Source organism: Lynx canadensis, chromosome C1 (assembly GCF_007474595.2).
Source record: "Lynx canadensis isolate LIC74 chromosome C1, mLynCan4.pri.v2, whole genome shotgun sequence".
Taxonomy (NCBI): Eukaryota; Metazoa; Chordata; class Mammalia; order Carnivora; family Felidae; genus Lynx; species Lynx canadensis.
In genome coordinates, this window is record NC_044310.1 from 207,455,135 (window position 1) to 207,472,784 (window position 17,650).

The 17,650-nt window shown below is 36.2% G+C and overlaps 1 protein-coding gene across 2 annotated transcripts in view; it reads right to left on the reverse strand.

The window, feature by feature from the left end:
* The window catches only part of CUL3 (cullin 3), a 95,607-nt gene that overhangs the window by 72,025 nt on the left and 5,932 nt on the right, over positions 1-17,650 (reverse strand). The window contains exon 2 of one of the 2 annotated variants that reach the window (XM_030328200.1): positions 2,367-2,564. The exons of the other annotated variant lie outside the window; for it this stretch is intronic. Within the exon in view, the coding sequence (XP_030184060.1) occupies positions 2,367-2,564 (198 nt within the window). The remainder of the gene's footprint in view (positions 1-2,366; positions 2,565-17,650) is intronic. 2 annotated transcript variants of the gene reach the window in all.

The following is a 17,650-nucleotide window of genomic DNA, read 5'->3' on the forward strand; positions in this document are numbered from 1 at the left end:
TCTAAACACAATTCTGTGATGATCTCACACTCAATTTCCCTCACATGTGAAATGATCTCTAAGGCTGCTTCCAACTATAAAAATCTCTAATATTACCGAAAACAAAATTTGTCACCTCCTAAATCTATTCATTTCTAGCCTATTGCTTTACTCAAAAATTTCCAGGTTCTCCCCTGCTTCTAGCAAACAACCTCGCAATTCTACATTTATATATCATTTTCATCCTAATCTTCTTAAAATATTCTGTCACATTATCATCCACTTAAAAATTTCCAAAAAAACTCCACTGTTAAGTCCAAATTCCTTAGCTTGACATGCAAGTCTTTCTCCAATCTGTTCCCAAACCACCTTTGCAACATTACAATCTATTAATCCCCACAAATTATTATATACCTCAAATTCTTATTTACCACCTTTAGTACACATTAGGTATACCAAATTTATTATTTCTGTATAATCACATGACATCTGCCATCCTGGAATGCCTTCCACATTGTTCACTTATATCCCAAATTTTTCACGGCTCAGTTCAATTTGATATCTTCCCATGAAATCTTACAGCGCAGGATAATCTCTCCCTCATATGAATTCCTAAGCCATTTACTGCTCATTCAATTCATTTGCCACTTAATTATATAACGCCTCACACTGGTATCCAAATGTCTGCATCATCTCTTACATCACAGTAAAGACAAGGGTATCATAACCCTTCGCACCCACTGCATTTTCCTAGAAAGCTGTGGAGAGCAGGCACTAAAAAAACCTGTTGATTGCATGAACACCACAATCACTTTGCTTCTTGAAACACTAGCTACCTGCTTACATAATCCCATTTAAGAGAAAGAAATTATGGAAGGAATAGTAGAAACAGAAAGTGACTATTTTGTAACCACCATAGTTATAATGATTCATGCAAGAATCATCAATGGATGCTAAAACCATCACATGAAAGTTTCTTGGGGAACAGGATATTTATACAGTCTCAAAATATATCTGAACAAATTACTTATGAATTACAAAGGGAAAAAAGGTACCTTCACAGTGGAGAAATCTGGCGGACACCAAGTGATCAAAGTTAACATCACCAATAATGGGATAAACTGACATCATGTGCCTCCTGATGTGATGCACTGAGGACACAACATCACTTATGTATTATTCCTGCCAAAAATGCATAACCTGAAACTAGTCATGAGGAAACAATCAGACAAACCAAAAACCGAGGGACAATCTACAAAACAACTGGCCTATACTCGTCAAAAATGTCAATGTGCTGAAAAACAAAACGCTGAGGAACGGAGTGTATGATCCTGGATTGGATCCTGGATCAGAAAATGAACTGCTCTAAGGACATCACTGCTACAGAGGACAACTGATGAATATGAATGTGGACTGTATTTGGTAACAGTATTATAGTAATGTTAAACTGCCTAATTTTGAACATTGTTCTTTGGTTAAGTGAGAGAATTTCCTTGTTCTCAGGACAAACATCCCAGAGTATTTGAGGATAAATGATTTTAAAACTTACTCACTAATTGTTCAGTAATAGTAATATCAATAATAGTAATAATAACAAGTATCAACAGCAAGATTGGCAAAATGTTAGCAACTGTTGAATCTACAAGAGATCACTGTACTATTTGGTGCAACTTTTCCATTTCTTTTCAAAATAAAATTTAAAAAACGAACACCCTACTACCACACAAAAACTTTGAGAAGTTTTTATTTATCTGTGGTATTTTACATTTCATCAATCTTAAAAGCAAGACATACTTGCAATAGAAAAGTTTGCTTTATATAAAGATTTATTCTAAAAAAACAAAAATATCATTTTAGAACCAAAGAAACATTTTCTAATTTTAATAGCCCAACACTAATTTATATTTTTTTTAAAAAAAATTCATGTTCACTATGGAACTTGGTTAAAACAGAGTCAATTTCAACTGGTGAAAAGTCTTAGACGATATTTTTTAAACATTGTAGCTTTATTCCTTTCAAGTATACAGAGGAAGTAGAGAAAGCTAAAATGGGCTGACTGATTAAGCATTTCAAGGAAAAAATAATGATCTGTAAATCACACATTAATAAACAAGCATTTATAAGTTAATCAAAGTCTGTTTCCTTAATAATGATTACAAAGAATGTATTTATCATAAATCACAAATTTCATCTTCCCTCAATTATCAAAAATTGTGACTTAGCTGGTTAGAAATTCTGAGTGAGGTTTTAGAATACAGCCACTAATTATTATTTCGCTAGGCTTCCTACAGCCTTTAAAGCTAACACTGCTAGTCACAGTACTATATAGTATATAAAGGATTTTCTATATTCCATAGAATTAGCAATAGTCCTTTAAGGTTGGATACCTTATTTATGAGATGTTCGGTAACAACTTCTCTTAGTCCAGTGTAGAGCTTTTCTCCGTGTTTATGCAAAACCATTGTATAAGCATTTCTATAGAGCTCCTCAAAACTAAGACCACTGTTATTCTTACGCTGGATTTCTTGAATTGCATTTTTCAGAAGGTCCCAAATGCTGTTTACATATTTTTCATCCATGGTCATCTGTAATATCCAAGAGAGACAAAAAGACAAAAAAAAAACACCAATGGTTGAAAATCTTTCTGTATTTGTCCACAGAGTAATTATTTTATTATATGGCTATGACTATAAATCTGCATTACTTAATAAGGATGTTAACAGTCTGTTCTAACAAAAATTAAAAAATACACATAAGAATAGTTTTTAGAGCTGACAAAAGCCAATTTTTTAAAAAATCCTTAAGACTTTCCTTTCTTACATGCATCAAAACCCTCCAATTTAAATGAAATCATAATCCCCGATGTTAATACCTGGCTTTAGCCAAAAGTGTTAAGACATCCTTCCCTTAGTTTATTTAGTGGAATACAAGCTCAGAGAGATGCTGAGACAGAAAGAGTTCCCTAATTAAAAACAAAAAAAAACGAAACTGAGGACATGAACACTATTTTCCTCTCCTGAAGATTTACAGAGCTCCTTAGCAAATTAAAGACTGGAAGAAGACGTGCAATTAAAAACAAAACAAAAACCCCACATTTTCTGTTTAACCTAGGATTCTCTTATTTTCTTCCTTTCCCAGTTCAGATTCCACAGTCCCATCATTTGTAGCTACCTTGTATACACCCATGAATCACTTGCCCCTCTCCCCTCCAAAATACTTACCATTCTAAACCACATCTACCCAACTCCTCACACTCACCCATGTGTGTAGCTGAAAGTAAATGAGTAACACACACACACCCATATTCAATAGGTCTTGGTTTAAATTCATAACCACTAACCACAAGTGGGCCCAGAGTACAACCCCACCATCCTACATTCTAGACTGTTAACTCTACCAAACAGCTGATTTTACACCATCTCCTTCATCCTCACTCTAGGATAATGACTTGCTTCCTGTTCTGAGAAAACAGAAACAATCTGAAGACACAATGCACAAACCCCAACCATATCCACCAATCTATAGGATTATGAATCAATATACCCTGCTAGTCCTGGTTCTCAAAGTACCAAGTTCTTCTGCTCAAATTATAGCACAGGGACTAGAAACATAGACATCATCAAGGACTTACTACAGAAATGCAGAATTTCAGGCTCCACCCCAGACCTACAGAACCCTAGTCAGCATTTTGAACCCAGGTGATACCTATACAGAACGAAGTTTAGTTCCATGCCAACTCACCTATAAAGAACCTCCCTTTATCAATCTCCCTTCTCCTCATCATCACCACATTCTTTCCTCTCTGCTAGATAATTTCCACCCACATTCAAAATCATCAGTTTCCCATGTTAAAAAGAAATCCTCACAAACCCTCATACTTCTCCAGTACCATCAAATTTCTTTTCCATTTACAGAGAAATCACAAGACTTAAGAGATTTCTACATTCACTGACTCCAAGCCCCACTTCCCCCACTGTATCTTGACTCTACTCCAATAAGGCTTTCATTTCTACTGTTTCACTGAAACTACTTGAGAAAGTCATCAGCGACTTCCATCCTGCTAAATGTAAACGGTCAGAGTTTCAGTTCTCATCATACCTGACCCATCTGGCAGTTAATGAAAAAGCTGATCATGCCTACTCCTTGAAACAGATTCCTTGCTTTGCCTTCCAAGCATTACAATCTCTTGTTTTTCTTCCTATTTCTCTAGCTTCTATTTGTCAGTCTGCTTACTGGTTCCTTCTCACAGCAACCTCCCACCCTAAACCCCTCTGGCCACAACTCAGTTTTCAGGTGAAGCTGGTCTCATCTATGTTCACGGCTTTAAGTTAACCTCAAATTTATAGACCTCGTTTGGCCTTCTGCCCTTGATGCCAGAGTCCTACATTCAGCACCTTTTCAATGTTTCCACTTGAGTACCTACGAAGCATCTCAAATTTACCGTGTCCAAAACAGAAATCCTAATCTTTGCCCCCAAAGTCTGCTTCCCCTGCAGCCTTCTCCAAATGAGCAAATGTCCACACCATCCTTTCGGTTGCTATGGCCAAAAGCTTGTAATCCCTTGTATTCCCTCATCTTGATTCTAATCCAACAGGAAAATCTGTTGTTTCTACCTCCAAAATGTACCCAGAATCTAACTCCTGCTCACCTCTTCCACTACTACTAGCCTTATCCAAACCACCATCAACTCTCAGACCATCCCAACAGCCCCCTAACTGGTCTGTTTCTGCCCTTGCCCCACTATCATGCCACTCTTCTGCTCACAACCCTCCAGTGACTTTTCATTGCTCTTGGAGTTATAAGTCAAAGTCCTTATACAAACTACAAAATGTGACTCAATCTGATCATCTGACTTCATCTATTCCTCCTTGCTCACTCTGCTCCAGCACACCAGCCTCTTTGCTATTCTTCGGAAGGTGTCAAACAAGTTCACTTTGAGGTGTTTGTATTTGCCACTCTCTATTGTCTCTCAACTGTTCTTCCCTAAGGCATCTCCATAGCTCAATCACTTTATCAACCTCACAAACACTGCTCATCACCATAAAATAAAGCTTTAACTGCTCACTCCCTTTAAAATAGCAATCTACTCTTACTAGTGATCCCCAAATTCCAATACTACATTCCATACTTCTTTTCCTGGCCTCCCTCTTCCAGCCAAATGTCCACTCCATGAAGGCAGGGATTTTTTTCACTGTGGAATCCCTCACCAACTAAAGTAATACATGGCATATAACAGACATTCATACTTGTTGACAGAATGATTTCCTACTAATCTCTAAGGAGCTGTTATTATGCCACATATAACCCACATGTTCTGCATTCACAACCTGGGAAACATGGCAACAATTACTCATCAGCTCCGCAAATATTTCTGACCTGAACTGAATAGAAATTACTGAGCTAATGGAATCCTCTCCAAAGAGGGTAGGAAGAAACTTTTGGAGGTGATGATGAGTGTTTATTGCATAGGTTATGTTGAAGGCTTCACAGGTGAATACTTACCTACAAATCCATCAAGTTGCACACCTCAATGAAGTGGTTTATGGAAAAAAAAAAAAAAAAAACACAATCCTTTCCAAGCTATGTCCAATGGGTATGAATGTGGAAGAGTAAGGAACATAGGCAAAATAGTTCTTTCCGTCACCCTAGCAATAAAATATCAGTTCAACCCTCAATCATAGAGGATTCTTAAGCAGAGGACTCAAACTGAGTCTTATTATTCTAATCTTTTCTGGGGTGCTTAAAAAGGAACTCTTTAACAGAACAACTTTTTTATTACTCAAATCTTATTCAAATCCCAGGTCCACCAGAAACTTTTCCAAAATGGCCTTTAAAGAATTTACCCCAACATCAAAACTACTATCTATTTTTATCACATATCCTGACACATAGGATGCCATCCATATAATATATTTTAAGATGTAGCTGGTCATAAGTTCCCATAAATAAAATATACAAGTCCATGTGATAATGACGGCCTCAAGTACTCCATGTATGTGTGCAATGTGGTTTTAGTTTGCTGGCAGCATATACAGAGATTATTAAAAAGCACACTAAAAACATCTCTTGACATTAAATAACTAATGAATAAAGCAAAACAATTCCAGAGAAAAACCAAGTTAATGTGGACTATAAACTCCAGTGATAACTATATTGCTAATAGTTGAGCAAAACTGCAAATGATCTTTCCAGGCTCTAAATAAGTTCCCATGAAAGCTAGAAAATGTACAAAAATATCTCTACCCATCATGAATTACTAAATTTGCTATTAGAAACTAAAGAATTTTAAAAAACATAAATCAGAGACTTTGACTATTGTAGGAATTTCCTTTACATTATAATAAATCATTTCTTACATATATAAACCAAGAGTCATTTTATAATCCAAGACTGTATGTAGTATTTTCTTCAGTATTCATGTTTTATGGACAGAGTAGAGATGGAGCGAAAGGATAACAATGTTTAGGTGCAGAAATTTTCAAGTAAATAAAAAGAAAATAGACCCAGAGAGACTGAATGACTTACACCAAATCACAGAAATTAGGATTTATATATCCCCAAATCTAGTCCAAACTACTGGAATCACATTACATTCCACTGTGCTAATATGGTATAGTAATATCACAGTGTCAGTCACTGATTTTCCTGGGAAACATAGTGTGGAATATTAGTAGAGTATCTAACTTTTGCTGTCCAAAAGGCTTGGATTTGTGTCATGGTTTTGCTAAATTAACAACCCAAGTGACCTTGGAAAAATTACTTAAATCTTCATTTCCTCACTTGTTAAGGAGGTTTAGTGACAGTATCCAGATCAAAGGACTAACATGAAGATTAAAGAAGGTCAGAAGAATTTAGCCCAGTCCAGGACACAGCACAATCCCTCACATGTCGACTAACAAAAGTTTCCAGTGATAGAATCTCTTGAACTCTCTCTCATCAATGGGAATAACCGTCACAAAGAAAAAACAAAACAAAACAAAACAAAACAAAACAAAACCTTTTCAAGCTTAATAAAAAAAAAAAAAAAAAAAAAAAAACATGAGCCAAAACAACAATACTTAAGGGTACAACTATGCTAAATGCAAGTCAATATAATGAAGCCTTCTTTCAGAAACAGTATTCCCTACTTCATATCTCCTATTCTTCCAGAGCCATTTTAAGTGGCATTTTAATCCCCAGGGCTCTGTCTTTGGCTGTTTTCATTCTCTACTGGGTCACTATGCATTTCCATCCATTATCATGATTACAATTATTACCCACACATCTAAAGTTCAAAAAATTGTAAGACACCAGATTAGCAAGGGATTCTGAAGCTTCCTAAAACTGCACACATAATTTTGCCAAATAATGTTGTGTGCATTTTCTTTTTCTGGATGATGAGTCTTGAGCTCTTTCAGATTTCCCACGAAGTTTGGCCCACATCTCAAAGAATAAGTTACTGGCTTGTGTGTTAATTGCTCCCAAATCTGTACTGCCAGCCCAGATGTTCCTCCAAAACATGAAACTACCGTATTCAATTGCCTGCTGGACATCTCAAACTAAATGCTCCAGAAACAGATCAAACTTACCAAGTCCAAAAGCCCTGTTAAACTAACCCTCCTCCTATATTCTTTAATTCACAAACCAGCTAGTTTAGAAGCATGTATAACTAGCTGGTTTGTGAATTATTTATGTATAACTTTTCTTCTTCCTCTCTCATCCCCATCTCATCCAATCATCAGGTGCTGCTAACAGTAGGACCAAAATATTTCTCAAATATGCTCCCATTCTTTCATCCTGCATACTACTGTCCTAAAACTTTCCTCTAGATCACTATGACAGCATTCCAACTATCATGAACTCGAATACCTCTCAGAATCTATCTTCCTCAGAATCACCATTTAAAAAATAAATATGAGCATCATGCCCCTGTTCAAAACCTAGTTCTCATTAATAACAGGGTGGAAGGATGTACTTTAAAAGCGTACTTTAATCCTATTCAAAATCTAGTCTATTCCTACTTCTCTAACTTCATCTTTCACTCACTACTACATTTATTCCTAACAACATTAAATCAGTGGTTATTCCCATCCAGTGAGACACCTCCCCCTCATTCACCACCCTCCCATGTCGCCTTTTTTTTATTAAATTTTTTTTTTTTTTTTTTTTACTTTTTCTTATTTTGAGAGAGACAGAGACAGCTTGAGCGGGGGAGGGAGAGAGAAAGAGAGAAAGAATGAATCCCAAGCAGGCTCCACGCTACCAGCTGCAGAGCCCAATGTGGGGCTTGAACCCACAAACTGTGAGATCATGACCTGAGCCGAAACCAAGGGTCAGGCGCTCAACCGACTGAGCCACCCAGGCGCCCCATCTTCCCATGTTTTCTTAAAATCCTCTCCTCTGCCTCTTCTATATCTGATTCTTTACAAAGATTCTGAACACAGCTCTGATGTCCTCCATCCCCCAGGAATCCTTCCCTGACCTTCTATCGCAGAGTGGACTCCTTCTCAGCTCTTTCATAATACTCAGGTCATATCTATCACTACACTCCATACTGCTTCATAATTATCTGTGCATCTTTTTCCTCCAGTAGACTACAAGATACTTAAGGAGTTATATATTTTTCTTCAATGTCACTTAGAAGGCCATAAACAAATGCCTGGTGAAAGTTATCTTGATTTATCTGTATTACACTAATGCAATTTTGAAAACACGAACATCTGAATTAGTAAGCATAAAGATATGGAAATATATTTTAAGGTGCTAATCTACTGCAATTAACGTAATTTTAAAATAATCAAATGTCCTTTTCAAATAAAGTATAATCATGTGCAAGCAAAAAATAAACCCTTAAATTTCATTTATCAAGTAGTATTTTCAGATTTTCCTATTCACTTAACTACTTAATCATTAATTTTATTAATAAATATTAACTAGGAAGAAAATCACAGGCAGAAAAGCCCCTTCAGGAGAGGATCCATAAGCTACAATCTTTCCCCTAAATCAAAAAACTGAAAACAAAGGAAATGGGCTTCAAAAGCAGATTCTTCTATATGCATGCTTTTGGTCTTAGAATCTACTGAACATGTCAGTAACAGTGCTAAAATAATTATGTTATTGATGAACTTCAATTTCTCACCCATCCTTGGTACAGAATACAACATTAAATGCCAACGAAAGTTAAAAGAACTAAATGTTAACCTCTAATCTCATCAATATTTTTTTAATTTTTTTTAACGTTTACTTATTTTTGAGAGCCAGAGTGTGAGCAGGGAAGAGGTAGAGAGAGTGGGAGACAAAGAATCCAAAACAAGCTCCAAGCTCCGAGTTGTCAGCACAGAGCCCCACATGGAGTTCAAACTTGCAAACTACGAGATCATGACCTGAGGTGAAGTCTGATGCTTAACCCACTGAGCCACCCAGGCGCCCCAAATTTCATCAATATGTTAACCATAAAAACATCAGTCTATATACTTCACTCAGAGTCATAAAACTTAAAGGCCTTAACATTGTGTACTTTTTTAAAAAGAGTAGTAACATTTTTTTTAAAGTGATATTCTAAATTATTTGAGCAGGATTTTGATCTCATTGATGAAATTGCTTTACTTAGGATCCATTAATTGCAAATACACTCAGGAAGGAATGTAATGCCTCAAAAAAACAATAAAATAATGGAATGCATACACACACGTAATGTTTGCTCATTATTAGGCATATACAGTATTCTGCTCAAACAAGTTCAAGTTATAAAGTGATCAGCAAGGAAGGTAAATTCATTTAGCAAGAAAACAAAAGTTCTTTTTAAAAGGAAAGCTATAATTAAGTATTCTTAAATGCTTATGGTTTAATGAGACTTTTAAAAAACAAATCAAGAGTTTAATTTTTAAAAATGACCTCCACCCTCTTGCATCTTCCTAATCCAGGATTACAATTCCCTCATTAGTAAGTATCAATAGCAAAAATAACCTTAAGTGTTTATTTTCTTTCACAAATATCTTTGGTTATTCATCTACACTATTTCAAATGATGTAAAAACATAACCTTTAAAATGTCTGAATTTGAAAGGATGTCGGTCTGTTATATACTTACACATCTTGAAGGTTCTGTAATTACCAAGAGTTGGAGAGAACTACAGCATGAGCCAATTAAACTAAAATGAAGAGAACTGTATTCTTCACATCCACTGTATACAAAGCACAAGAAGTCTTTAGTCCCCTGTGAATAATTTTCAACAAGAAATTTAGAACAGGGTGGGTGGGGGAAAAGGGTGAGAATTTGAAATTCCAAGCAATTCAGAATGACACAGCTAGAAAAAAATAAACAAGGAAAAATGCTTAATCTTAATTTTGAGCTTCAGCCTCAAAAAAAAAAATTGCTCTGGTACAAATATCTGAGGAATGACAGTATTCTAGTGAGACACAACTAAGCCATAAATTATGTAAGGAAGCTGCCTTCCAGATTATAAGCAACTTAGAGTAATATAAAGTCTCTCTCCCTTTATTTTATTGTATCCTTTATAATACATGGGACAATGCCTAGGTGACTCTCAAAAACTATGATTTGAATGTAGTCCAGTTACAGTTAATGATGATGATGAGTCTTATCTGATGACCAATGACTATACAATGGCTTATGACATCTGCAATAATTCCATTTATCCATCAGTTAATCTTTAACCAACCTCAACCATCAAAAATACAACCAAAGACTCAAGTATTAAGGAAAACAGTACAATGCTATCCATTCATATTTTGGACAAGTTATTTAACTTTCCAGAGTTTACTTTCCTCACACACTTGTGGCAGGAGAAATGGGAGATGATGTACTGTGTGGCAATTAAGAAAGTTTGTGAAAGCATCTGGCACACAGCACTTACTCAATACATTCGCTTTACTACACAAAACTGACGTACAGCCTCACTTAATGACTTAAACCTGCATGTAAAGTTGAGACTGATGTTTCTTAACCAGTTTCTCTGTGGTTACAGTGGAGATCAGATGAGTGCAGAACCATGCTGCCGAAAGTAGGAACTGATGTCAAGGGAGCAGAGAAAAAGACGATCAATTAGAAAGGCACAGGATCCTGGGACAACTCTGTGAAATCACAACCTAAACCCGATCCACATTCAGCTGGCCTCTAATACCATTATAGAACAGTATGTTTATAATGAGAAAGCTAAATCATCAATAGAAGGTTCAATTATAATCTGCATTTCAGCACTCAGCAGTAGGAGGCTGTTCAAAAAATCAATATGGAAATTTGGAACAATTTTTTTTCTTTCAAATACCAAAGGTCAAACTTCCAGATTAGCCTATTAAAGTCCATGTAAGTCACAAATGACTTGACTACGACTAATATATTTCAAATATATCTCTCCATGAATGACTTTTGCATATATGAGAAAGGATATGTGTGACATTTCATGGTCTGATAATAATCACAGTAAGATGCAATTTTAAGTATTCTCACTGAGCCAAGAAGTTTGTCACTGTCCTACTGTGCTGTCCTCACTGAAAAAAAAGAAAAAAAGGGGGGGGAGGGGAAGGGGGAGGCAGGCTACATGCCTGGTACACTGAAACACATTTTATCCAAAGAATACAGCATTCATTGTAACTGGAACTCCTCAAACATCATAATTAGAGACCTTCCCCCATTAAGAAAATTACTTATACTTTTTTTTTAATGTTTATTCATTTTTGAGAGAAAGAGAGAGAGAGACAGACAGACAGACAGGGCGTGAGCAGGTGAGAGGCAGAGCAAGAGAGGGAGACACACAATCTGAAGCAGGCTCCAGGCTCCAAGCTGTCAGCATAGAGTCCAACGCAAGACTCGAACTAGGAGCCATGAGATCATGACCTGAGGCAAAGTCCGACACTTACCTGACAAAGCCACCCAAGGGCCCCAAGAAAATTACTTATACTTTATATCTGAGCATATGTTTGAGTTCCATATTTCCATCCTAACAATCTAAAAGTATTCATTTTAATCAAAAGTGACAATATTTTCTTCTCTTTAGCCTAGGTCACTAAGTGGTTCTGAAACGGGTAAACCTTGTTTTTTAAAACTATGGTAATGTGTCAAAAGCCCTATAAATTGTAAGTTAGTTTACCCTGAAATCAGTGATACACAGTCCAACGGATGAGGAAAAAAAATGTGAAAAAGTATAAATTACCTGTTAGCTTTGTCTTTGAATGAATCTAAACTGTAATCAAATGAGACAGGATACCAAAAGTCCATCAAAAAAATTACTACAAAAACCTGGTATCAAATCTGCTCAAAAATTCCTTGAAGCTACCAATTCACACAAAGTATGCCAAAAAAAAGCAAAAAAACAGAGCTAATTTCCCACTGCTTCGTATTACTATTTAAGCATCATCACTGAAATAATACCGTTTTTTTTTTAATTTTTTTTAATGTTTATTTATTTTTGAGAGAGCAAGAGACAGAGTGAGAGCCAGGGAGGGCAGAGAGGGAGGGAGATACAGAATCCGAAGCAAGCTCCAGGCTCTGAGCTATCACACACAGCCTGACCCAGGCTCAAACTCATGAACCACGAGATCATGACCTGAGCCAAAGTCAGAAGCTTAACCGACAGAGCCACCCAGGCGCCCCTTAACACCACTCTGATTTTAAAGAACATTCTAAATCCAAAAGATAGGTAGGTGACTACTGCACCAACACAGAAAATGTTTTAAACCATGGGAGAACACATCAGCATTCAGCAACTAGACTGGTGTATAAATGCACCGCCTTTTACTGAAAGTTTTAGAGCTAGAATGAGCATAAGATAACCACAAATTAAAATCTCACTTTACAAATAAGGAAACTGAGGCCATGTGGCTTATTCAAGATCACACAGCTAATTAGAGCAATGAAGAAATCCCAGGGTCCTAAACTTCCTTCTGTTGTTACCTCCAGGTCAACTCAAATCACCTGTGTGCACAATTTTAAGACAACATTTAGTAACCGAATAGGCTAATGTTAACACTGAATTATTATGGCTATATGATTGTTTCAATCTGGTCTAGAGAAAAGACCTTTAACTGGAAATCAGGCTTCTAGTCATGGTTCTTCCATAAATTCAAGTCATGAGAGTATCCCCTTGGGTAAATCATCCTCTCTAGTCCTCCCTTTCCCCATCTATTAAGGAAGACTGGCACAGATTCTCTCTAAAATCCCTTTTAGCTTTTAAAAATTAAAATATGAATATAAACAAGAGCAAATAAATGACTTGTTTAGTTGGCTAGGGATAGCTTCATCAAAAAAAAAAAAAAAACAACACTTTTTTCATGTCCCATTTGCATGTACCATGAGGAAAAGTGAATTATTTTAAAGTATCTGCTCTTTGTGCTTCAAAATTGATTTTACTGTTTAACCTACTTCTTAGTATATTCTCAAAGACAAAAATTAAGGATTATATTAAAATATCATAACATGTTAATTTCAAAGAATCACTTTTTTCTAAACCTATACTTAAGATGAATGTCTGCTACGCGTCAGGCTCTGGGCTGATGGCTCAGAGCCTGGAGCCTGTTTCCGATTCTGTGTCTCCTTCTCTCTCTGCCCCTCCCCCGTTCATGCTCTGTCTCTCTCTGTCCCAAAAATAAATAAACGTTGGAAAAAAAAAAAAAAAAAGATGAATGTCTGCTAATTGGAAAAAGTTTATAAAAAATTGGGCTATCAGTCTTCTAGTTTAAAAAGGAAAGTGTTAACCTCACAAATGTATCAACTAATGTCTTTCTTCTAAGTTATGACTTGCTTAATTCAAGTCAGTACATATAAGGATACCCTTAATTTATCAACACAAATTTTACTGAATATACACTTCCATTGATTTCAAGTTTTTAGTAACTTTTATTCTCCTATGAGAGATGCATTTTATCTTCAATCTAGCAAGGTTTATACTTTCAAAGGCTCCTTCCAATGACCAAAAACTAATTTCGATTTCTTTTCATCAGGAGTACTGCACTGTATAAATTTTAGGGCCCCTGGACCTGCCCCTGGTTAATAATTTGAACAGCAATCTTAGAATTAATTTTCCAATATTCCTATTGAGAAAGTAAATATTTCAGAACCTAGCAAATGCTTAAAAGAATACACCCAAGCAGTGTGGTACAGCGGGAAGAACATGAATTTTTGAATCAGATCTGGGATCTAAATCCCGGCTCTGCCCTTTCTTAGATGTACATGTGATATTACGCATACCTTACCAGGTATCTCTCAGACCTAAACAGATTTAAAACAGTAACATCTAAAGGATTTGAGATAATTATAGTTCCAAGTACCTAAAACACAGCCTAACATAAAATAGACATTCAACAAGTTGTAGTAATAATCTTATAAAGCAATTTCTCATACTATCTATAAATTGAAAATAAAAAAAGAAAAAGAATTTATCATGATTACTGTCAAGAGGATAGAGCAAATAGGAGAGGTTAAGGGTTGCTCAGTTCAGAGTTGCTTCAGAAAAGAATGACGTGCAATCATTATGTTAAAGAATTGCTCTTACGATTGAGGGGTTGCTTTTATAGAAAAATATCTCCAAAAAAGCTTGTATTTTCTTAAGTAGTTAAAAACATTCCTTGAAGTCTTCTTAGTTTGCTTAGCAGTAACCTTTGTCACTTAAAGAGTAAATCTGGGTCCATTCCTTTCTCGATTGCAAGTACTAAACGAATGAAAATCAAATTTAAGAAGTTTTACTTAACTACATTTTCAACTTGAAACTGACTTAAAAAAATAAAGGAATGCTTTCTAGTAGCAAAACCTCCAGATAAGGGGTTAAGGCCAACGAAAGGAATCCGTTCTCAATTTGTTAGTAATTGTCCCAACTTGGGCAAGTAGGGCTGTCCTTGACTTTAAAAAGGCTGGATTAACAACTAGTGATTTAAAGCAGTGGTTAATAGAACTTTTAAAATGAAATCTTTGTACAAATGACAACTACAGATGGCTTTAAATAACAAGAGAAGGAGATTTTGAAGATACATCTACTCCACTCCTCCTATGCCTCCTAGGTCTTGGAGACCCTGTAAGTATTTGAAAATGACTGTCCTCCATCAAATGTATTACTTTTGTTTGGAAACTCTGCCTATGATTAAAAATTCTTTATATGTCTCATTGATGCCACTGTTTCTCAGAAAGCACTTTCTCACAACTAACCTGTGAGAAAGACTGCTGTAGTTTCCCATCTTAAAGACAATAAAACAAGAGTGTATTTATTCACTGATTCATGCAACATTGCTGGATACTATGGTGCTACACTGACAAAGATCAATACAAAAAGACTTAACGCCTCCTCTAAAGAAAATCATGTTCTAATAAGGAGATACAGGACTATATACTTTGAAGACTTTTGAAAATAAAGAATAATAGTATGATGGCCAGTTACCATGATAAAACAAGAAAAGAACATCTTCCTTCTCTGAGCCCTGAGGAAAGGGGCAAAGAATGAGTAAAGACAGAGGTTAAAGGCTATAACTGAAAGGAAGAAAGCTGAAGGAACTTACAAGATACATTATTTTTCACAGTGAAGCAGTGGTTAAATTTCTGGAAGACAGATAAAAGAATTCTCAATAAAGAGCTTAAAGACAGTGATTAAGTTCGGAATAGCTTGCACAGGAAAAGGAAGCAGGAGCTTACCAGGGACACACAAAAAAAACCCTGCCCAGAGGCCCTGGGAGTCCGGCTTAGATATCACCATCGTCCAATTTTCCCCAGGAGTGCACAACAGCCTAAAAAATACAAGCAGTGAAGGCAGATGGGTGGAATGATCCAAGACACTTTGTGCTATTCTGGCCTTGCTCTGGGGAGGTAGTATGAAAGAAGAGGCAACTAGTACTAGCAACTAGTTAACTAATAAGGAGGCACCACGGCTTAAAAGAATGAAAGGGATCTTCTTGAGATCCAAGAGCACATTAATGTCAGAAGGAAACAAGCAACAAGTACAATAGAATAATGAAATAATAACAACCTGCATTTATTTAGAATGCTTACGTTGTGCCACACACTATCCTAAGAGCTTTACATGTATTAACTATTCTGAAGAAGTAGGTACTGTTTTCTCTTCTTACAAAAGAGGAAACAAGTGATTTGCTCACTACATCTAACAAATGGAGAAGCTAAGATAGAACGTAATTATCAAAGTTTAAGATTTCTAAGCAACAAAATGACAAGCTCTAAGACAGAGTGAAGACCACTGTAATAAGAGGAGGCCAGGTCTGTCTGATCATCTTGTTTGATCCTGACCCCCAGGAGGAACAATAATAACGGATTTTAAATTGAATAAATGAATGACTGTGCCACATGTATTGGATGAAATTAAGATCTGAACTGGAAAGAATGTGAGGAAGGTATGAAAGTCTTCAGTGACTAAAGGAACACGTTTAAGAAGTTAGGACACAGTCACAGGGAGTGCAAAAAAGAACAGTTCACAATGGCCCAGGCCACAAAAGGTGACAGATGTGGTTAATAAATGGTTTCTGGGCCTAATGATTTAAGAATTACAAGGAAAACAGACACACCAACTTAAGAAGATAAGCCTGAATTCCCAGGGTAAAGCCAGGATTCAGATGCAAAGAAGGCAAAGAACTCTGAGAACAGGCTGAGGATACAGAAGAGTCAAGCTGCAATGAAAATGGGGGATCACAGTGGACAGCTCAACAGGCTGAGAAGAAAAAATCACGGAGAAAGGAGTCAATTGCAGAGTACAGCTAGTGAACAAAAAAGACCGGACTACAGGTTTGGTCTTCAAAAGCTCAAGCCAAGGCTACTACCAATGCATCATACTAGCTCTACTTTCAAATCATTATTGTTTCAGGAGACTAGGCTGACTACCCTTCAAAGGAAGTGCCACAACATCATTAATGACCTACTACATCTTAAGACTTCACTTATAGTCGCAAAGAGAGTTCAAACATTTCAGAGCGGTACTTGCATCAACGTATCCAATTAATCAATTACTATGGTATAGCTTAAAGGCCTAGTTTCTCATTTAATCAATCATTCACTAACCATCCACACACTGTGTCTAACACTAAGCTAAGTGCTTCGTGTTCAAAAAGGGTGTCTGGTATAAGCTTTGGGCAGGGTCCACAACCTAGTTCATGAGAGAAACAAAAAAAGAAGGGAACGGAAAAGAAAGGGAAGAAATGAGAGAAGCAAAACGTATTTTTAGATAAATATTTGGGCGTGTACTTTCTATTACGTACATCACACTCCCTCAACAAGTTATCTAAGATGTGACATACTTATTCCAATGATTATGCAAGAATCATTATCACAACTTTTCTGAATCTACCCCCAAGAGCCAGTAGCATTCTTTGCAAGTTTCCCAACGGTACCAAACCTATATCCTTGGGGACTGATTTTTAGTGTGGTTCAAACTGGCCATGCAGGCTTTTCAAAATGTAAGCTCTAAAAATTGTACCAAAAAAAATGGCAGCATCACTAAAATGAGCATTTAGTATTACAATATAACAACCTGTAAAAATAACATTCAATCTTAACATTTAACTTGTGGCATAACCATGACTAAATAGTGGTACAAACCGCACCTTTGAGCTAGGTAGTGTTCTAATGCTTTATTCTATTTCACAACAACCCTGTAAGGTAGGTCCTATTAGTATTTTCATTTCAGAGGGGGAAACTGAAGCTAGAAGAAGTAACTTGTTAAAGATGATGCCGCTAGAATAAGGTA